Below are 23,951 nucleotides of genomic sequence, written 5' to 3'. Positions count from 1 at the left end.
CAAGCAGGTTCGCCAGGTAGGCCTCCTCACGTCTTCGTGCATCCGGCGCCAAAAGTACGGCGGCTCGAGCAACGCAGGGTTCGCTTTTGACCTGGTGGCCGCCCACTTGGAGGTCATGGCACTCTTTGATGATGCTCGCGGCGAAGGGTTACTCCCACTGCGGCAGCGTACACCCGTTCGCCCTTGGTGAGGAGCAGCCCGTCGCTCACAAACCTTTCTTTTGCCCTCCTTGACATAGCTGCACCAGAATCTCTCTCGATGCGATACTAGTGGTTCCTCGATTGGTCCTGAACGAAGGTCGCATCGCGGAGCGGTCCACTGAAGTTGCCACACGGTGACTAATGCTCGGCGTGCGGTGCGGCTGAGGCACTCAGCCGACCGGTTCTCCTTTTCCGGGCTTCGTATTGCATTCTTCCATGTCGAACTCCGCCACAAGGAGAATCCTTGCCACCTCGCCTGTCTTTAACGGCGTACATGCTTCTTTTTGCGATTGGAAGTAGTCGTTCGAACGTGTCGGTGCGCACACAAACTTGCTCCAAGCGAGAAGTAGATGCGCCGGGGTTCGCAAGCAATCCCCACAGCGGTATTTCTTCTCCTGGACTCGTGTGGGCAGCTGTCTGGTGGTCTCCGTCGGGGGCTGTGGCGGGTGTTGAGTTTGTCTGGAGAGGCCGCGGTTTATGGTGTGGTGGCTGTCGCTTTTATGTGTAAGCGGCCGCTTCGCGTGTCGTTGCAGTTGCGGGCTGTCATAGGCTGATAGGGTGTCCCTCCTGGACGGAGGACACCGGCCTCAATGGCAACAGTCAGATGGCATCGTATGTACCTCAAAAGTGTGGACTGCAGGTCGCGCTCAGTGCAGCACTGAGAATTCCTCACGTCACGCTCTCGGCTTTAGGTCTCGAATGCGCTCCGCCCGCATTGAGAGGTCCAAACCCCGGTGGTTTTTCTGTCAGCAGGATCGTCAACGGGGCTGCTCTCGCCCAGATGTATGCCAGCAATGAAATCTGGCGGCCGTCCGGTGGCGGGGCGGTAGTCAGTTGCGAGCCAAGGAAGACCGCCATATTCAGACACGTGTCGTTTCGGGTCTCCCATTTCGCAGATGGCTTCGCGCCTGTCCGCTGGGTCCTATGCGGAGATCGCCCTGGCCTATCCAGTTGGCCAATGCGAAGTGCCACCTCTTCCTTTGGCGATTATGCACTTCGCCAAGGCGCGCCAAGTCAGAGGCATCAGTATGTACCTCAAAGTGCGACTGCAGTCGGGTATAGTCGCCAGCACTGGATTCTCCGTTCACGCTCGTCTTTTAGGTCGTCGAACTGCCTCCGCGCATTGAGAGGTCCAAACCCACGAGTGGTTTTTCTCTGTAATTCAGCAGATCCGTCCAACGGGCTCGGCTGCTCTCGCAGTAGTAGGGTAGCCAGCAATGAAGTCGGCTGGGTAGTTAGTTGACCGAGCCAGGGAAAGACCGCAGGATCAGACGACTGTCGGTTCGGGGTTCCATTCGCGATGGCTGCACCTTCCGCTGGGTCATTGCGAAATCAGGCCCTGGCCTATCAGTGGCAAGGGAAGTGCCCCTGCGGTGTCCTTGCGCAATATGACTTCTCTTCTTGACGTAACAGCTGTGTTCTCCCGCGAGCAATTGGAAGACGTGGTTTTCGCAATTAGTGCTCGTATGTGCCTCCTCCAAGGTGTTGCGTGTATTACCTCTCGAGTCTGTCGGGCCTCCACTACAAGCGATCGAGATATGATGGCACAGCTTGATTCATAAGTGTGCAGAGGTTGCGGCAGCGTCGTCAAGCCGAACGGTCTCCCATAGATCAAGGAAACTCATAGGGCCGCGTTTACCTCGTCACGCACGTGGGTCTCTCGTCGTCTCCTTCCGAATCCGCCACCTGATAGTACCCACAGTTAGGGTAAGGTCGAGTTTGGTGAAGTCTTCGCTCGCTCCAATTTGGTCGAAGAGATCTGCAACAAAGGAATAGTTCTGGCGAGCGGGTATTTGTTATTACCGTTGTATTAGTTTGTTGAGCGACTGCTGTAATCGGATATCAACTAGTCCGCGCAGGTTCCTCGTGCGTCTTCCCTCGAACAAAAAATTGGTGTGCCTCCGTAACTTGCGTCTTATCGGAGGTGTCGGATGGAACGGCCCTGCATCGAGGGAGTCTTCAATGCTTTTGCAGCTCCTCGAGCTCTGGCCGGGCCATTCTATTATTTGGCGCTTTCGCTTGGCGGGGTTTTGGTACTCCTGGTTGCTCGCTTGAGCTCATATGGATGAATCGGACCTCGCGCGCCTTAGGTGCGTAAGGTGTGCTGTTTCGGGGCGTTCGTTTATGGCATTGACATTCTGGAGACTGTATGTGGCCCAAGACGCGTACCAATCTCCAGCGAGGAAGGTCTTTCTCGTGTCGCAGACCCTTCGTCGCCTCACCTCGCGTGTAATCGCCGCAAGGTAAAGTCATCTCGCCACGGTTCACACCTCGCTCTCGAACTGCCCAATGACCAGAGGGAGGGTTTGGGTGGCCTGGTGGCTTACCGTTTTGCTCTTGCGTCTCGCTAGGTGACCGATGCATGGGGGGGCGCCTCGTCTATTAGTGCGTTAGCGGCCCAAGCGGGGGGTGTTTTGGCATCCGCGTGTGAAGGGGGCCGTTATGACGAAGCCAGATGCCATACCTAGTATACTTGGAATGTCGTCGATGCGGTCTGCAGCGGCTTGCGTGTTTGCCGGTTGCCTCTTCCAAGGTCTACCGCAATGGGCCTACGCCTGGCCACTCGCCGCCCAACAGGTTGTTGCCTCAGAGTTGCGGCCTTGATCCTCGCTCTCTTCTCCAGGGGAAGGCCTTATCCGTTTGGCCTCCACTTCCGCGCACAAAAGTTGTGAGTGGCTCCCGGGTGTCACCATGCTCGTGTGGCCCTGCCGGTTTAAGGGTCAACATCGATGTACAGAAGCTCCTTGTTGAGGGGTTGCTGTCTTGACCGTTGCCAGCCCCTGAAACGCAGTTGAACGAGCCTAAGCGCGCCCATCTTTCGTTGGTTCTGCACTGCCCCTCGCACCTGCGTGCTCGGTGCTGGACATGCATTCAGTCTTCTTCTTGTTTGGGCAGTCCTCGCCCAATGGTTCTCGCCCGCAGAGTAGGGCACCGTCAATTTCTTCGGCGCGGCACAGACCCCCTTCGCGGCCTGCGCTCTTTCTGGTCGCCGACGGTCTCCTCACCTTTAGCCTTTGCTCGACCGTGCTGGGGGGTCTTGCTGCGATGTTGAATCCGCCCGGCTCTACTCGGCAAGGTTTTTTTTCGCCAAGGCAATTGCGGACGCAACGTCTTGACGTCGCGTCTCCCACAAGCCTCCTTGTTCGCCCAAGGTTGGAGTCCCCGTCGAGAGAAGAATAAGCGATCTTCCTCCGCATGTTGGTGATGGACAGCATCAACTTGGAGTTTCTTGACATAGCTCTTGAGCGTTCCGGTGTGTGTGAGCTCGAAGTTGCTTCCTGCAGGTACTTCGACTGTAGCTCGTTAGGTAGTTTGAGAACTGCGCCTTGAGGCTCGCGTTACGAAGTCCATCCCACGTCTTCAAAGCGCATTGGCCCTTGCTCGGCTTCGCGCAGAACGCCGACGCCACTATTAGCCATCGCGGTCATCAGCAAGGTACATGGACCGCCCAGCCTGGACTTTCTTATTCCTCGTGTCCAGCCGCAACCGCCTTGAAGTAGCGCTTCTCGGATGGCCGCCAGAAATTGCTCGATCTCCTTCTCATCGCGGGTCCCCTGAAATTTTTGAAGGTCAGTTGTACGTACCTTCGAAGCGCGCTCTCCGTTGCGGGTTCGTGGCACGCGCCACCGCTTTCTCAAGGATCGTTATCTTGTCTTGAGGTCCTCGACCTCGTCGACTCGAGCCCAACAAGCTCGTTCGATCAGTTTTCTTCGCTCCTCGTCACGATTCTTTTCATGTTGTGGCTTTGGAGTTCAAGTTCCGCTTCGAAACTGTCTCCCATGGCCAGTTACGCCCGACGCTTTCCTTCATGCTGTGGACATCTTCGTTGAATGAGTAAAGAGGTATCCGCCATCTCGGTACGTACCTTTCACCATTCTCGCCGATCGATGTCCACTCCAACAGCACAAGGCGCGTTCTCCAGCGATGCAATCCTCGTGATTCGCTGAGGGTCTTTGCTCTTAGCTTCGCTTGGAAGGCTGTTATGGAGGCTTGCCCCAACGTCGACGATTCCGCATCGCTGATGACGACATGGCTTCTCGCTCGAACTGCTCTGATACCAACTGTCACGCGACTTAGCGTTTTGTTCGCCAAAGCCCGTGCGGCGCCCCCTTTCCGCTCGAAGATGGACACAGCTTTGTCCCTGTTGCCTAGCCCGGACCTTCGCGTTCCTAGCGGCTAAGTTTATGCAAGGGAAATGACAAAGAGAGAAAGAGGCCAGAGGTTCTCTAAAAAAACTACAGTACCTACACTACTTAGAAATGAGATTACACCTACAAACAGCATACAACACAACTCTCTCTTTGTGTGTCATGGCCTTAGCCAACCCAACTATTTACTCGCGCCAAAGGTAGCCTTTCAAACTCACCCACTACCACATAACTCACCCATTATTACATACATATGAGCCTACATAATGAGCCCTCATTAAATTGCCCACGCTCAAGAGTCACCCATAACGTCTTCATGAGTTTAATGACCCTTGAGTTTCCACAGCGGGTTGGGTTTGGGTCTACTTGCAACCCGATTCGACCGTTTTCAACCCGATAACTCGGCTAAGCAGATTGGGGCATGGGACCGGGTGCCATAGAATTTTTCTATTTAGTCCCTGACACCTAGCTCCAATCATATATCAAAACTAGGTTTTAGATCTATTGGAAGCAAAAGTAGCTTCAATATACTCTAAGGAGTTCATCTAAACCATTCCAGCTCAATCCAAACCCTAGCTCTTGGATTTCACCATTAGAGGTTGGCCCAAAGCTCACTCAAGCCTAACCATGGCTTTGATCTCTAAGAAGCAAAAAGGCAGCTTCAAAGACTCTAACATCCATTAAACATTACTAGGTTTATTCAAAGGCCCATTTTTTAGGGTTTTACTTCATTAGGGTTCACAGACTCCCTATAAGCTTTTCTTTTCTTGCATAGAGGAGGAAGTAAGTGAAGTTGCTTCACATCTTTGATCTTTCTTCTTCACCTTCTTTTTCTTTTTTTCTTCCTTTTTCTTTCTTTTCTCCTCCTTTGCTTCTGAGAGAGAGAGGGAGAGACAGAGAGTGTTTGAGAGGGTTTGAGAATGAGAGAAAATCTCAATTAGCCCTCATAAATAGTATCCGGGTTGCATAATTGCAAATAAACTCATCAACTTTCACTTTAATACATGCCCGGCAATTTGGCAGTTTCGCGCAGGCGGTGGACCGGTCTCTCCATCAGAGGGACCGGTTCCCGAACGGTTGTCAGCGCAGCCATGAGCTTGACCCCGCGCGCGATGACCGGTCTTCCTTGGGAGGACGGTTCTTAGGCAGCGGACCGGTTCTCGAGAGTAATTTTTCAGGACTTTAGCCGATTTTTGGCTGGTCTCATTTCATACCTGGTTTGGGGACCGCGTCTTCTCCATCAGGGACCGGTCCCCGAGAGCTCAAAACTGCAGAATGCAGATTTTGATTCTATAGCTCTCGAAAACCTCCCGTAACTCGCTTTTAATCATTTTAACACCTTCGGACTTTCCGAAGTGTACCGTCCTCGCATTTTGGTCAATTTGACTAAAGTTCGACATCTTTATTTTTCGAATTTTCGGTATATTACATTCTCCACCCCTTAAAATAATTTTGTCCGCGAAATTACACATACCTTAATTCGTCGACTCAAACAGATGTAGATACTCTTGCCGCATGGTTTCCTCGAGCTCCCAAGTGGCTTCTCGCGCCGCGTGGTTGCTCCACTGGACCTTCACATAAGGGATTTTGCGACTCCGCAACTTCCTAACTTCTCGATCGAGGATGCACACCGGGTACTCCTCGTAGGACATATCCTCACGTAGCTCCACGGGCTCATACTCCAATACATGTGTCGAGTTGCGAATATACTTTCGGAGATTGGACACATGAAACACGTTGTGAACTCCCGCGAGTCTCGATGGTAGTGCGAGCTTGTATGCCACCGCACCCACACGCTCTAATATTTCAAACGGTCCGACATAACGGGGACTTACTTCCCACGGACCCCGAATCGTTTGACTCCTCGCATCGACGATACTCTCAAGAATACACGGTCTTCAACCGCGAACTCTAAATCCTTTCTCCTCTTGTCGGCATAACTCTTTTGCCGAGATTGCGCCGTCGCCAACCGTTGACGGGCAAGGCGAACTTTTTCTTCCGCCTTCCGCACCACATCTGGGCCAAGAGCCGCCCTCTCGCCCACATCGCTCCAATGAATAGGAGAACGACACTTGCGTCCATATAGTGCCTCAAAGGGCGCCATTGCTATGCTTTCTTGATAACTGTTATTATAGGCGAACTCCGCCATCGGCAAGAAATCATGCCATCCTCCTTTGTAATCTAGCATACACGTTCGAAGCAAGTCCTCGAGGATTTGTATCGTCCGCTCTGACTGTCCATCACTCTGAGGATGAAACGCCGTGCTAAAGTCGAGCCGTGTGCCTAGCGCGTCTTGCAAGCTCTTCCAAAAGTGGGATGTGAATCTGGGGTCTCGATTTGACACAATCGACACTGGAATCCCATGAAGTCTCACAATCTCGTCGAGATACACTTGAGCTAACTTGTCTCCCGACCACGTAGTACGTATCGGCAAAAAGTGTGCCGACTTTATCAATCGATCCACTATCACCCATATCGCATCGTGTCCGCCTTGTGATCGAGGCAAACCAGTAACAAAGTCCATCGCTATATCTTCCCATTTCCAAACGGGTATTGGTAGACTTTGTAGCTTTTCCGCCGGAAATCGGCGCTCGGCTTTCACTTGTTGGCACGTTAAACATTGCGCCACAAACTTCCCAATATCTCTTTTCATACCCGGCCACCAGTAATGGTCCTTCAAGTCTTTGTACATTTTTGTGCCGCCGGGGTGTATGCTATAGGGAGATTGATGCGCCTCTTGCATGATCGCCCTTCGCAACTCGTCATCTTTAGGCACACACCATCGATTTCGAAATCGAAGTGCGCCATCAGCTCCAATGCCGAAGTCTTCGGCATTGCCATTCTCAACTTCCCCTCGTATCTTTTGAAGATAAGGATCCGAGGCTTGAAGATCCTTGATTCTTTCCAATAGGGTCGGTTGCACAATTAATGCGGCAAGTGTAGCCGGCACTCCCGGTGCTACCACTTCCAACCCAAATCTTTGCATCTCCTTTTGCAATAGCGGTTGAGGCGTAATTGCCGTCGCTAAGTTCTCCGCCGATTTTCTACTTAGAGCATCGGCCACGACATTAGCTTTTCCGGGGTGGTATAGTATGGTGACATCATAGTCCTTTAGCAACTCTAACCACCGCCGCTGTCGCATGTTCAACTCTTTCTGGGTGAACAAGTACTTTAGACTCTTGTGATCGGTGTATACCTCACAATGTTCACCATACAAGTAATGCCTCCAAAGCTTTAGCGAAGATCACCGCGGCTAACTCGAGGTCGTGAATCGGGTAGTTCTTCTCACAACTCTTTAACTGGCGCGATGCATAAGCAATGACCCGCCCATTCTGCATTAATACACACCCGAGACAAACATACGAGGCATCACTGTACACTACAAAGGTCTCTCCCGGAGTTGGCAAGGCAAGCACCGGGGTCGACATCAACTTGTTCTTTAACTCCTGGAAGCTTCGATCGCAATCGTCGTTCCACACGTACTTTACTCCTTTATGCGTGAGGCGCGTTAGTGGAGTGGTTATTTTGGCGAACCCCTCCACGAACCGCCGGTAGTAGCCCGCAAGTCTAAGAAAATTGCGGATCTCCGCTACATTCGTCGGGCAAGGCCAATCCTTGATCGCCTCTACTTTCTTCGGGTCTACTGACACTCCGTCACCCGATACCACATGACCTAAGAATGTAACCTCCTTCAGCCAAAAGTCACATTTCTTTAACTTTGCATAGAGCTTCTCTTGTCTGAGTATCTGCAACACCGCTCTCAGATGCTCTTCATGCTCCTCCTCACTCTTTGAGTAAACCAATATGTCGTCTATAAACACCACGACGCATCGATCCAACAACGGCCTAAAGACTCGATTCATCAAGTCCATAAATGCTGCCAGGGCATTAGTAAGCCCAAACGGCATTACCGTGAACTCATAATGGCCATACCGCGTACGGTACATCGTTTTGTGCACATCCTTCGGCCTGATCTTTTACTGATGATACCCCGATTGGAGATCAATCTTCGAATACACCTTGGACCCTTGCAACTGATCAAATAGATCATCAATCCTTGGCAACGGGTACTTGTTCTTTATCGTCACTTTGTTCAACTCGCGATAATCTACGCAGAGTCGAAGTGTGCCATCCTTTTTCTTCACAAATAGCACCGGAGCTCTCCACGGTGACACACTCGGCCTCACGAAGCCCTTATCGAGCAAGTCTTGTAGTTGACCTTTTAGCTCCCTTAGCTCCACCGGTGCCATTCTGTACGGAGCCTTCGAAACTGGCTCCGCCCCGGGAATCAAGTCAATGACAAACTCAACTTTCCGGTCCGGTGGCAGTCCTGGTAACTCCGCCGGAAACACATCCGGAAACTCGCACGCTACTCGAATATCTCCCAACTCTGGGTACTCCTTTCGAGCATCCACCATGGTTGCCAAATAGGCCTTACACCCTCCTTTGATCATTCTCTTCGCCCTCACAGACGATATAGTCGCCACGAAGCGCCTACTTTTGCACGCTTGGTAGAATAACTCTTCTTAATTAGGCTCACGAAAAGTGATCACCTTGCTTTCACAATCTATCATCGCATAGTACTTGGAGAGCCAGTTGGTCCCCAAGATAACATCGAATCCCCACATCTTATCTAGCACTAGCAGATCAATCGGCATAATCCAATCGCCTATTTGCACTGGACACGCCAAACACTCGTTATGAACACTGAATGAATGTTTTGGGGCGTTCACCCACCAGTAATCCTCATTGTACACCATCTCAATGCCATGTGTCTTAGCAAATGATGTGCTAATAAACGAATGAGATGCGCTTGTATCGAACACTGCTCTAGCTCTAGTGCCTTTAATCACAATTATACCTGCCACGACGTTGTCGGGTGCTGCAAGTTGTTGCTCCTCCACCTGAGCGGCAAAGACTCGGCCGCTAGGCGCTCTCGATCCCTCTGGCTGACGCGGTGACGACGGGCGCCGAGCCGACATAGCTGGTGGTAACCCCGCAAGCTGTCTCGGGGTAGACGGTGTTGAAGCCGCCATTGGCGCAGACGACGTCCATGTCGGGCACTCCCGGATGAGATGTCCCGGTAGACCACATTTGAAACATTTGCCATCGCGCTGCGGGCAAGTCGACACCTTGTGCTCACCACCACAAATAACACATCGAGGTGGTCTCCAATTCCTCGCCTGCTGTCGGGGATACCGAGGGGGTTTCTTAGCAATTGGCCGCCCCCCGGCATCGCCCGCCGCTCTTTTCTTGCCCTTGTCCTTCGACTCGGCAATAGCCTCCCTTTCTTCACGTACATGGGCGCTACCGTGCTCCGCCCACAAGGCTCTATCGAAGACCTCCGCAAAGGTCGACAGCTTCAAAATTTGCACTTTCTCATAAATCTGGGGTTGGAGTCCTCGCAAGAACCAATCCGCCCGGTCCCGATCATCACGAACAACATCGGGAACACAGTTTATGATGTGGGAGAACTCTTGCTCGTATTCCCCCACCGACCGATCGCCCTGTCTCAACTTGCGGAACTTCTCTTGTAGTCTCCGTTTCACCGTGTTGGTGAAGTAGTTCGCGAACACCGTTCTCTTGAACTCTTCCCACAGCATAAGCGGAAGGTCGATAGGACGATCCCGCTTCACTGCTTCCACCACACCTTTGCCGCTTTCTCAAGACAATGGATGGCGAGGTACACCTTATCCTTCTCCGAGGTATTAAGGTCCTCGAATAGGGTCTCCATCGAGTCGATCCACGACTCCACAACCACTGGCTCCACCAAACTGCCCTCGAAGGTAGGTGGGTCGAACTTCTTGAACTGAATGAGAGCCGCCAAAGTGCGCTCTCGCTCCCCATCGACTGCCGCGCTATCGGGATTCGAAGTTCCCGACCCGGCCGGTACTACCGTAACTGGAACAGCCGCTGCTGCCGCCGCTCCCTCAACAACACTCGGCACTACCACAGGGGGCGCGACATGCTCGACACCCGCCTGGGCCGCCGCCGCCTGCTGGCGCTCCAAGGTCTCCTGGAGCCGCTGAATCTGTTCCCCTTGGCGTTGAACAGACTCCGCCTGCTGCCGCACTACGCCAATAAGCGCGGCCATTTGTTCCCTAAGCTCTCCGTCGCCACTTGCTCCGGATTGGTCGGGCACCGCATTCGTTTCCTCCGGCATCGACCTTGCCTGCGATCGACGTCGAGGTGCCATTGCTTCCTGAAAAGAAGCAACTCGCATTAGTCACTTGACCAACATTACTTGACCATAAGCAACATACACATTCATCCTTGCCTCAAGCGTCATGTCGTCGGCCGCCCGACACAACACTAGAAGTAGAGGATAAACGAAATTTAAGCTTAGCCTCCAATCACATTAGAGACGTCCCATCTTGACCCAATCACATGCTTTCGCTAACTTGATCCCACGTCACTCACGTTTCCTAGATCCTTAAGGCCTTCCAATCCTAAGAGTCCCTAGGTCCATTCCTATTCTTTCACTCTTGGCTCTGATACCACGATATCTGTCACGCCCCGGGACCGATACCAATTTGGCCCGACCCGAGCACGTCAAACAGACGCCGAACGGACAGAGTTTCTCCTATCCGCCCAAGGCTCATCACATGTACATTTTCATCAATAGAGAAAAGCACTAGCGGAAACATACACAAACGGCTTACACGAGGGTAAGCAATAGCCACGATGATAAAAAAAAAACTAAACATTCATTGTACTTATTCATGTTTTGATCATATACATTGCATTCAGTCTTGTTCATATTCGAATTCCTTACATTTTATTTCATCAATTTCTTTCTTACATCACATTTTATCGTCAAAATATAATATACATTCTTTTCTTTAATCATTTACGCATCATGTAACAAAGATGATCATAGTGTATTTTACTACAAAATGAAATCCAAACTTTGGTGGCCTTCTGACTAGAGGCGCATAACCTTACTCGGTGGCTTCGCGCGGCTCGTCCGTCCGCTTTGATGCAATTAGTGGGTTGGAGAATTACAACAAGTGTCTACATGGGTTCGGGCGTAAAATCACCGACTTTCCCACTAGGGCTACTCAGCATAATGAATAATTAGCTGCAATAGTAACAATCTATACATGATGCTAATATGCCTGAACAATAAAGCAGGAAATTGTGCTCAACATTAAATAATGCAGATTATCAAAATTCTTTGTTTCTTTTCAAACGTTATCTCTTTGTTCTCTGTTCTTTGCTCTTTGTTCTTTATTCCTTTATTCTTTAATTTTAAGGCTAACCGCGGAGGTTTCGCGCACATTAACATTGCTTACACATTTAAGTCCATTCATCGCAGGACTCACCCGCTAGGCACCGTCCTTGGGTTACTCCAACCGTGATGCCAAACTCCGAGAGCGCAATCGCCCGAGGAGCGACCGCCCTCGAGCACCGGACTTAATAGCAAGTATATCATCATCCTTAACTCAAAAAGATTTATAATTCAATCTTGATTTTACACTAGCTCTATTGCTTTCATCACTTTTTGTTCAAACTCATGCGAACACATTCTTTTACAATTCTTTTATTTTTGCTACCCTCTAGCACTCATCTTCTTTACTTCCATATTATTTAACTTTAAGCATTGCTTTTCATCATTCTTACATTACATTGGTTCTTTACCTGCACACTATCTCTAGTGTCATTTCACGTTAACTTAATCGAATGCCATCTGATCTAAGTCATTGTGTCACTCTGTTCTTGCTTCACTTTGGTGCTCACTTTTCTCTCATGCATTCACATAGGATTTTCGACGTTTAATACATAGTTCTCATTCATCATATTATGCAAGTTGTACTTACAATCATGCATTATTACATTTCATAATTACTTTACCCTAAAATGCATGCAACAATTATATACAATGCTCAAATGAATGACACATTAGGCATAGAGAGAATTTCAATGAGTTGAGAAGCACCATCCACACTCGTAAGGTCATTTAGTTGCTCGACATTTTCCTTGAGATGTTGTGAGCTCTCGCTTCTCACCGTGCGGCAAAAACGAACCAACTTAGGCCATTGTTACCCATATCTTCGATAGACTTTCGTAACGTTAATTCCGAGCGCACCAATGCGTCGGAAATACCCCAATTAGGTTCTAGAGGGTCAATTGCACTTAGAAATCCCCATGAGCAAAAGCCCAATTTTGGGCCCTACTCCAATACATATATCAAAACCTAGGGTTTGATCTCATTGGGAAGCAAAATGTAGTTCAATATACTCTAAAGAGTTTATCTAAACCATTCCTAGCTCAATTCCAAACCCTAGTTTGGATTTCACCATTAAAGGGCAAAGCATCACTCCAAGCTAAACCATGGCTTTTGATCTCTACAAGAAGCAAAAAGAAAGCTTCAAAGACTCTAATACAATCCAATTAAAACCATTTCTAGGTTTATTCAAAGCCCCATTTTAGGGTTTTTATACAATAGGGTCAAAGCTCACCTTATAAGCTTTCTTTCTTGCACTAGAGAGGAAGAAGATGAAGTTGCTTCACCTCTTGATCTTCTTCTTCACCTTCTTTCTTTCCTTCCTTCTTCTTTCTTTCTTCTTCTTCTCCTCCTTTGCTTCTAGAGAGAGAGAGGGAGAGAAGAGAGTGTTGAGAGGGTGAGAATGAAGAGAAAATCTCATTAGCCCCTCATTAACCATAGCTATTGGGTATTAATTGCAAATAAACTCCTCAACTTTCACTTTAATACACTGCCCGAACTGGGCAGTTCGCGCAGGCGGGACCGGTCTCTCCTAGGGACCGGTTCCCGAAGTGTCGCACCCAGCGCAGCCAGAGTTGCCGCGCGCGCGATGCATCCGGTCTCTCTTGGGGACCGGTCTCTCGGGACCGTCTCTTAGGCAGGGACCGGTTCCCAGAGCTAATTTCTCAGGACTAGCCGATTTTTGGCTGTCTCATTTCATACGCTGCGGGACCGGTCTCTCCCACTACAGGGACCGGTCCCGAGAGCTCAAAACTGTCAGAATGCAGATTTGATTCTATAGCTCTCAAAACCTCCCGTAACGTCGCTTTTAATCATTTAACACCTTCGACTTCCGAAGTGTACCGTCCTGCACTTTGGTCAATTTGACTAAAGTTCACATCTTTATTTTTCGAATTTTCGGTATATACAATACTTTAGCTGCAATGCCTTCCAAATCTTCTTTGCAGAGGAGTAAGTATTTTCATAATAATCATAGAAAATTGATATCCGAAAGGCAGTTAAGAAGAAATACCGACAGTTATCTCATCCTTCTCGTACTTTTCAGTTTTCTTATAGCTGCTCCGAGAAGTTCGTCTTCATTTTATATCGATTATTTACTTTCTTTGGGTTCTTCTCCTGTAGAACATATGCAACTTTAAGTAAATTGAGATAGAATAACACTTTTCCTTTCCACCTCTTGAAGTGCTTCTCGTAAGAAAGGGCTTGTTGAGATCTCTGCTAGTAGTCGTTTAAACAGTTTTTTTTTTTTTTTTTTTTTTTTTTTTTTTTTTTTTTTTTTTTTTTTTTTTTTCGTTTGTTTTTTGTTTTTTTTTTGTTTTTTCAACAGCTGTTGCTCGTCCGATTCTGAACTACTCCTTAAAAATTTGTTGTCGTATTATATCAAAAAATAGAGGTTAGCTACAAAATAATTTAAAAAATATCAACGAGTCGATCAAGCCGAGGCACGGATATCTCGCTCTCTTTAAGGAGATTCAAGCCCTCTGCGGTTGGCAAAGCCTTTGAACCGATGAAGCAGAGCACTGATTTGTCCCCTCCAGGATACAACGGCTCGACCCTCGTCGTGTGGCTTCACCAACTCTGCACAAGTAGATGAGCCCAAAGCTCCACCAAAAGAAACACCTTTCTTTGTCCTTCTCTCTCTCAAGTAGAATATAGATATTATAGTTTTCTTTTTTATATTATGTTGAAGTGAATAGAGAAGCCCTCTATATATAGGCTTATAGCATAGAAGTTATAAGGATATAAAGTCATAGGTTAGATTTCAATTAATAGAGCATAAAGGGAGTTATAGGTATACGTTGCAAAAACATAGGTTAAGTGAATAGTTAATTCACATGTAACATCACCATGAATGCTTAAGTAAAAAATCAATAGTTTAATTAATAAAATGTAACAACACTATTTTTCCGATTTTCCATCCGTTTCGTTCTAAGAAAAATAAGTTTTTATGAAAAACTTTTTCTAGCCATATTCTTTTTGGAAAAGTAGTGTTTTTGTTTTCCTAAAAAAATTCAAAAGGTGAAAATGCTAGTTTCGATCCTGCTTTCTCAAAATACTTGTTTTTCTTTAAACCGAAAGGGCAAAATATTAGAAAAAGAGTTTTCCATGAAACCTTTTTCTTTAAAAACTTTTTTTCACATTTTTTCGAAAAACCAAATGGCTACTAAAAGATCTATCTATCTAATAGGCTGCTTTTGGTTTCATAACTAAATTTTGAGGGATATCTTTTATAAGTAATGCTATTGGTACACCTTAAAGTGAGGTGTACATTTTACACCCATTCCATTCTAAGATCATTTTTATCATATCAATTTTTTTTCAATTTTACTAAAAACAAATTCGATTTTTATTAATCCTATAATTGCGGGAGTAAGATGTACGCCCTTTTTGGGTGTACAAGAAGCATACAAGAAGCATTTTCCAACTTTTATTGTTCTCGAGAACAACGGATATTTTAGGATAACCTGGAACAGGTTCTAAATTACGGTTGGATGTTGTTTGTTTGTTCCCAGAGGATATCTCTTATAGTGTTTGAATATTTATAGTGGAATAAGAAATTGAATTGATAAAAGTTAAACAAAATAACAATTTTGCCCTTGAATATAGTAACAAAATAAAATTCAATAAATAAGAAAGAGATGGAATTACTATATAATAATATAATTTTGAATATAACTGTGAAAGTATACTTTTAATTTTATAATTTAACAACTAATTAAAATTAAATATGACTAGTATTATTTTAAATATAGAAGAGCAAATTAGTTTACAGATTTTAGTATGTTTATAAATTACCTTAGAAAATGTAATTTAGTAAGCAATTTGACCATTCATTTGATTTATTTGAAATTAATTAAAATAAATTATAAAGGCGATAAAGGGGCGTAATAGAAAGCAAAAGGGGTATTTCCCCCTGACCCTAACCAAACATAGCCGTATGGGGAACAATCAGTCTCCCTTTTTGCTACATGAATTCCAGTGCACAATGAATAATTTTATCACAAAATCTTAAATTTTAATTTTAATTTTAATTTATTAATATACCTTGTGTTGACGTATATACTGTTGAAAGGTATGATTTTTTTTTTAAATAAAGTTAAAAATTTATAAAACTTATTTTTGTTAAGTTAAAAAATATATAAAACTTAGTTGTATTTTTATAGATATGTGTGTTCGTGCATTAATTGTATTGAAACATTTTATTATTAAATACGAAAAATAGTAATTTTTGTCTTTGATAACCTATCCATTCATGTTGGAGATAGAAAATAAATTGTTACAACTCTTCACGTAATCTATGCACTGCATAACTTTTATATTCACTTTCCTATGACTCCTAGGCACTTATTATATATATATATATATATAGAATTGAGCTCCTATGCTTTTAAAAGTACCAAGTCATTGGTGCTTGTAGGTTTTTAGCTCTTGGATTAAGAAATGTGCGGTTAAGATGATGTGGGGCTCCTAGGGTTGAGTGGGTGGTTGGTTGAATAGTATAATCTAACGGGTGAAAATGATCAAAGGCGTAGATCTAACGGTAAAAAATTTACAAGCACCAAATACTTAATACTTTTACAAGCACCATAGCCGGACTCTATATATATATATATAGAGAGAGAGAGAGAGAGAGAGTTGAGCTAGAATACTATCGATAGCAAACGAGCTCCGTTGCCTCCTATTTGTTTTCGATGATGGAGCCTCCAAATCGATGATCGACACTGTTGAACATGATCTATACCACTTGAAGTGTTTAGACATCAAATTTCATACATTTTTTATATTGTTCTCTTATTCATCAAGTGGACACAAAAATGAACGGCTGAAAATGAATATTCTTTACAAAATGATGATAGGAGTCTTGTAATCAAGATCAAGAGTATAGATCTTGTTTTAAATAGTTTAAAGAATTTTCTAACAAAAATTCAATTGATTTGGATATCTTTATGCCGTTAAATGAGAAAACGCCTCATATCGACCATTAAAATTCTAAAATTTGAAACCCTTTGATCCTTAGGCAAATGATGTCAAAAAGATTTGAAATTTGATTTCTAAACACTTCAAATGGTNAGTTCTAAATTTTAAATTTAAGATTAAATTTAAATTAAAAAATATCAAATTTTAAATTTAAAAAATTATAAATATTAATTTTAAACTTACAAATTTTAAAATTTAAATTTAAAAACTAAATTTTAAATTTAACATATAAATTATAAATTTAAATTTAAAAATTAAATTTGGATGGTAATCCCATCCTAATTCCATGGGAGGGTGCCCCACCCCAACAAAATTAAAGGTGTTTGGAAATAGGGGGGTGGATAACCCTAACCCCTTATAACCCCCTCCCTTTTTAACCCCGAACCAAATGGCCGCCTATAATTCTTTATAATCTATCAGCTTTAAGTTGTGTAACTAAACACTTTTTGATGTTTATAGCATCTAAGTTTGTGAAGTCTTTATAAAGGCCCTAGTTTACTCTTTTCAGCACGCAACAAACACAACACAGCTCACCGAAATTCCATTATTCCTATTCTACTTGAGAGAGAGGGAAAAACTAAAGGTATCCTCCTTAATGAAGCTTTGACCTTATCTATTTGTGCAAAGTTGATAAAACTATACAATGAGAGCCGAACCGTTGTGTCCTGAAGGGAACGAGCTAATATTCTACTCCATGGGTTAAATAGTTTTGTCAACTGCAAAGGACTTAAATCTTCTTAATTAAAGAAAGCGAGATTTTCAAACATCAGCTTGCAACTGATCGACTCTTCGGCACTTTTTATTCTTATGTAGCCTAATATTTATTTTTGTATGCATGCGCCAACACATTGCACATCTACTAATTAGCAAGTTATCTAAAAATCGCAATTGCAGGGAACAATTAGCTAGTACTAGCCTTAATAATATTTCTCTAGAGTTTGTCACGAGGTGGCAATATTTTGAGAAATAAGAATGCATGCCTATTTTTTTTTTTTTTTTTCATCGAAAGGTTTGCATGTAACCACATCATTTTTTATTTAGAAATAAATTTAAATATAAATATGAAACAACTAGATTGCAAATATAAGTTTCCAATACCAACCATGAAACCTTTATAGTGTGCTAGCTAAACCTAGAATGTCAAATTAAGCTTTACCAAACTATACCTTATCCATATACACGTATTAACTGCAAGGTCGAACCCTCGCTTTCGTGATGTGGAAAGCATGAACAATTAAACTGAATCTGAACATAAAAAGGGAGCCATACATTCATGTACATGGTCAATATTGGAGAGCTCGAATCTGTCCTTTAGCATGAGAAGATAATGAAGAAAATCTTTTTTTTGCATGAACTTGAATAGCAATACGTGTTTTTGGAATTTTATCCTTTTTCTCTCTACATGTAGAAGAGATTGCACGCTATCAACTAATTCGTGCAAAATGACACACACAAAGTTTTGATCAAGATGGCCAACTCAAATGCAGAGTAGGTGATGATCTTTTGTTTCGCCACTTGTTGCAGTTGTATTATGATTCAGAGCAGAACGACATGCACGCATCCAAAATTACTTAATTTGCGCACAAAATCAAGTGATGACTACATATATAGCAACGATATGGGGACACCAATGACGTGCACATATGTAGGACATTTGCAAAATGCTCTCTATCAGAGAAAGTTTAAATACAAATTAATTAGATACCAACCAAATTAATATGTCACACATGATTGACACGACAAAAATAATACGTATAAAGAGATCCTTTTAAGATGCGTTTGTTTTAGCAACGCTCACTCTTCGTGACTAATCAAGGAGGTGAATGATTGAGTACAGATTGAGGACCAACCAATTCTGGAATCATTTAATTCTTGCTATCTTTTCCAAGTGCTTCAAAAGCAACGCATGAAAGAAGATTGAATTAGAGGTCGAGTTTTATTTATCCAACGTGAACGTGACTCTTAATTTGTTGTATGATATTAGTTTTTCCGTATCTTAAGGCCTTTATGGCAACTCAAATATGGAGAGAAGATGAATTTATGCTAAAGAATTAATTAATGTTACTTATACACTCCAAAATCAGCGTAGATCTGACACATTAATCCAAAAATTTAGATAGTTTTGAAAATTTTTAATGTCAAAAAAAAAATGATGAGATTAGTGTGAGAATATTGACTAATAAATGTGTAAGTTATAAAATTTACGCCCACCCATGTTTTGAATTTACAAGTGGCTTTTTTTCTTCGTCATGAAGCTTAATGCATACAGAGTGATTAATACTTCATAAACTAGGTTTCTTAAATAGAAATTTCATCATAGTGCGATGATCAAGCTCAAAAATGAAAATGGGTAAATTACATGATCGGTCCCTAAAATTTTACCAAGTTTCAATCGAGTTCCTAACCTCTTTATTATCTCAATTAGGACCTTCACCTTTCATGCAAGTTTCAATTAACTCTTTAACATTGTATTGGTGTAGTTAGTATTGGATTGAATTCTGGAATTTAATTTCCCTTCATAGATTTTCTATTACGTCTACTAACACATAAGTATTAAAATAAAAACGAAACTAAATTAAAAGACAAGAGTTTTGGAAAATAGCCTGGTGAGGCGTACAATTAACTGTCCTAAAATAACTTTAGCTCCTCCACATACGAGTTTCTGGCGTTACTGCTCTAGCAATACAACACCTCGGATTATCCTAATCTCCTTGATTGTATGGTCTCAAAGGAGTACTTGATTGAATGTCAATCCGACTTTCAAAATCTCAACATTAGAAAATAAAATAAAAGAGAGCAGAGAAAGGAGAAAAGAAAGGGACAAAAGGATCTTCTTCTTTCTATTAGTTAGATTGTACTTTTATTAATGAATATCTTTTATTCTCCTTTTATGATAAGTTGATGGTCCAAAGAACAATTGTGCCACGTTCCACTAAAGCGAAATCCATGATCCTACAGCTCGTGAGAAAGCGGGGTACGTATCCCCTTTTCCGGATAGATAAGAGGGAATGCATGGATCCAATTAGCTTAAACTAATTTAAAATTAAATCTTTTAGTTACCTATTAGATTTAAATCAATTTTTTTTAAAAAAAATTAATTAATTACAACAATTAGACCCTTAATCTTTTTATCTTGAGTTTCAATCGAGTTCCTAATATTTGTTAGTCGGTTCAATGCATGTGATCCTTTCGGTCAAAATCTCTATGACATCCAAGAGAATATGGAATTAAAACTACCTTCAAATGTTCTAATCTTGGGATTCGATTTAGGAAATGAGTTCTCATCATCTTATAGCCATTTTTTCTCATCTTATAGCCATAGTTAGTTAATTCAGATTCGGCAAAAATTCGGTACGGGTATAATTCGGATAAAATTCGTCTTTTAATTTTTAAATTCGTTAAAAAATACGGCTAAAAAACGGATTCAGTAATTATTCGGATTGGTGATTTATACGGATATTATACGTTCACCAATTAAAAATCCGGAATCAAAAATTCGGCTATATATTAAATATATAATAATTAATATACTATATATATTATTATTATAATATATATATAAAAATTAAATATATTCATATATTAATAATAAATATATATTAATAATATATAAGATTTATATATTTAAAAATATTAATAAATAATTACAAATTNTCTGGACACCTGGAGGGAGAGAATATATAACTGTGGACCTCCCCTCATGCGGTCCACGAGGTGGAAATGGCCTCGTGGACCGCACGCACCATCCATGCCTCATGAGTCCCGATTTTTTTTCCTGTTCATCTTCTATTTTTCTGTGGAGGCGAGACGGGATCCGCAGCATGCGTTGCTCCCGGCACCGGCGAGGGCGGCGGAGGACGACGACGACGTGAGCGGCGACGAGACAGGATCCGCAGCCGTGGCCCTTGCTCCTGGCGCCGGCGAGGGCGGCGGAGGACGACGACGCGACCCTCGGTCGATCGCCGATTTTTTGGGTGAATTATTCACGAATCGCAAATAATTCACGAATAATTATTTTTAGGAAAAAATCGCATTTTTTTCCTAATTTTTCGGAAAAATACGGGACGCCCCGTTAATTCGTATTTTTAAAAGTACGCGAATAATTCGCGTATTAATCGCGAATTAACTAACTAGGCTTATAGCCATGTTTTCTTCTTTTTCTTCTTAATATGTCCAATATCATATGTACTGCATTTAAATTTTAATAATAAATATATTACAATTAAAATATAATCAAGCAAATATGATTTACATTATTAGAAAAAGTTATGTATATAAAAAGTTTTATGTATTTTGAAAATGGCTAAAATACAGAAAATCTCCTGTAAATATCTTGTTTCTTTTACTTTTCTCCTTGACTTTCAATGGTTTCGCGTGGCGAGGGGTTTTCGGCTGTGTGGTTGCCTCGAAAATCATTGCCTAACCTTGTTGGTTGCCCGCCATGGTTGCCTCGCGTGTTCAGAGGTGACCGGTGAGCAGCGGAGGCTTCTGGTGCCAAAGTGGACACTTCGAAAGCCCGATAGTGAATGATCGATCGACGACGGCCAAGTTGACTTGGAGACTTGTGTTTGTTGTCCGGACGCCCAAATAGGTGTGTTTCGAGACAACGGGTGACTCCCAGTGTGAGTCGGTGCATTTCGAGATATTTTGTGGGTCTCGGGGACATCTCGATGTGTTTTCAAGATTCCCAGCGATCACGGGGATCGATGTTGGGAAACCGATTCCACGAGGGGTTTTGGGACTGTGAGCGATGTGTTTTAAGTTGATAGGATTGGATCCTGACTTGGTGGAGCCATCGTAGGTCCGGTCGACTATTCTCACACCTTGGGAGCTAGGTGCAGCTTCAGATACAGGTGGGTACTTTGATCCGAAGTCGGTTCAGCGGGAAACGCTCGGTGACTTCTTCCCTTTCTTCTCTCTTATGATTGCCTACTTTATCATGCACGTATAGTGAATATCTTGCACGACATTGAGTATTCATTGATCTACTCTACAGTTACCTTGTCTGATAGTATCATGATTAGATGTTGAGTATCTTGCACACTACTTGGCACTTGTTGGTCTATTCTACGATTATTTTGTCTTGTAGTATCATATTCGATCTAGTGGTAGAGTAGCATTCCAATGATTGATTATCATTGCATCACCTTATCATAGATGGCATTTCGAACTTGGTGATACGGCTTTATAGACCTAATAGGTCAGTGACATTGTGACATTCCTTTGAAAATATTAGACCTGATTTGGTCGGACATGGTTGCGGACTGTTCTTTCGGCTTGTTGCCGCCGTTCGTCATTGAGCATATTTGCATCGATTGCTATTGCTCGTGAGCATTTCACGTACACCAGTGGTCTGATCCACCACAAGAGGCTGTTCTTTTCCGAAAAAGTGGTTAGGAGTGCCAACCCGTGAGCCTAGGAGCTTATGCTAGGGTTATATGCCATTTAGAGCGGCGTGACACTTACCTGAGGTCTTTAAACCAATATGGCAGTTGTTGGGTATATTTGTATTATCAGTTTTCAGTTGACGCATCGACATTCCTCTATCTTTGCTTATAGTAGTGGTTATTTGTACCATAGTGATAGTTGCTTCTAGTTCAGTTATTGTTACTATTGTACTAGTTTCATTGTTGATTTCAGTTGTCCATTACTTTATTATTTCGCTTTATAGTAGTAGCTCCTTTTGTGTCTATCAGTAGTTGTTATTCATCATTACATCTGATTTACTTGGTACTACTGTTGTTTATTCCTTCCGTCTGCCGGTATGTACGGCTTGCCTTCGTCGACTTGCGGTATCCACTGGGAGGGGGAGACTTGTTTATATATTCTCAGCCCGTACCCACTGGGAGGGAAAAACTTGTTTACATGTTCTCATCCCCGACTCTTTTTCAGGTAGCTCGGGCGGTGAGGGTTGGGACGGTGCATGAAGATGATACTAGATAACGTGAGATAGAGATCCCGATCTTACGGTATCAGTTTTGGTTTGACGCTTATTATGTACATGAGATAATGTAGTTTACCCCCTATACCTGTTAGTAGTGTTCTTATGTGGTTCAGTTGATGGTTTTTATTCACGGATTTTTGGATGACGTATTTATGAGTTTTTGGTTACTCATGATTTTTGGAATATTCGTGTATTTTCATAAAACTAGAATTTCAAAGTAAAGCCTTCGGGTAGGAGATGCTTTTAACTAATAGGAATGTATGTGAAACTTGAAATAATAATTCTTCGGATGGGAGGCGCTTTTAACTAATAAGAATGAATGTGAAACTTGAAATGATAATTCTTGTGACTCATGATTGTTGTTTGTGTGAGCGGATGTTATGATTGTCACTTGTATTATGTGCTACACCGTGCAATATAGAAGAGATTCTGTCCATCTAGAACGGAGAATTTCTTGTATTTGTGGCGGTCTGTAACATCCCTGGGTCAAGATTAAAAAAAAAAATGGGCGCTTTTCCGCAGACTCTAATCTACAAAAGATAGCCCAATTTCAAAATGGCTTAAAAAAGGGATCCTGGGGCCTGACACCAGATGTCGTGCTACGTCCTTAAAGGTTTTAACACTCATTATGTGTCAAATTTACTTGCATATGTTCCCACGAATTGGGAAGTGAGCGAATCATAGCTTGGATCAACTACTCATCAATCAAGATGTCGCCAGCCGACTTTAATCGCGAATTATGTTTGACAATATTCTCACGTGCTGCTTCATGATCTGATCGGGACGCTTCTTATAACTGTCAAACCGCATTGTTAGGCTGCGCAACCTTGTGATCGAAGTCGCACCAAATTTAGTTTTGTGAGCCTCCCACATATCATGCGCGGTCGAATGTTGCTCATACTTGCAAAAGAGATCATTCTACATGCCGCTCAGCAACGTGATGCGAGTAATATTGTAACATACCAGATTTTGGTATAAAAATAAAAATAAATAAAAATAGTGTGAGAAACTATTTTTATTGGATTTGTAAGAGTAAAACATAAGTCAGAAGTGACTTGTGCTGAAATTGGATTGAAAACAGAAGATATAGAATTTTCTGTTGAAAACGGGACAGATAAATTAGCAGAAAATGCACAGTCTCAGAAAATTATGAAAATTGGAGGATAAGTCAAAAATATTTTTATGAGGCTAGATTTAAGTTTCATATTTTTCTGACACCCGTAGAGTGAGAAATAAAATCCGACAACTATCTGATAAAGATTACAGTTCGGCACAGTTTTCGGTGACCAAATGGGGTCGAAACTGAAAACTTAAGATATATTCTTACTCAGTACATTAAACTGAGCCTGCCTGTCAAATTTGAGCTCAAATGAACATTCAGAAGGGCTCCAATTGTTCCGAACTGCTAAACAGCTGCCCGGGAGTGAATAGTGTAAAAGTTGAGGGGCTGATTT

At 43.2% G+C, this 23,951-nt stretch overlaps 1 protein-coding gene across 1 annotated transcript; it reads left to right on the top strand.

Annotated features, from left to right (window-relative positions):
* LOC109712188 lies at positions 20,243 to 22,601 on the top strand. The gene is made up of 3 exons (XM_020235620.1): positions 20,243 to 20,527; positions 21,355 to 21,406; positions 22,446 to 22,601. The coding sequence occupies exons 1-3, from the start codon at positions 20,254 to 20,256 to the stop codon at positions 22,447 to 22,449; spliced, it is 330 nt and encodes a 109-aa protein (XP_020091209.1). The 5' UTR covers positions 20,243 to 20,253; the 3' UTR covers positions 22,450 to 22,601.

This window comes from Ananas comosus, linkage group 6 (genome assembly GCF_001540865.1).
Source record: "Ananas comosus cultivar F153 linkage group 6, ASM154086v1, whole genome shotgun sequence".
Taxonomy (NCBI): domain Eukaryota; kingdom Viridiplantae; phylum Streptophyta; class Magnoliopsida; order Poales; family Bromeliaceae; genus Ananas; species Ananas comosus.
This window is presented reverse-complemented; position numbering and strand designations above follow the sequence as displayed.

What these genes read in the sequence shown, in the direction of transcription:
- LOC109712188 (XM_020235620.1), top strand. Translation starts at nt 20,254, where the DNA reads ATGCGGTCCACGAGGTGGAAATGGCCTCGTGGACCGCACGCACCATCC. An exon ending in GTCGATCGCCGATTTTTTGG is followed by an intron (nt 20,528 to 21,354) that starts GTGAATTATTCA and finishes GAGCCATCGTAG; the next exon opens with GTCCGGTCGACTATTCTCAC.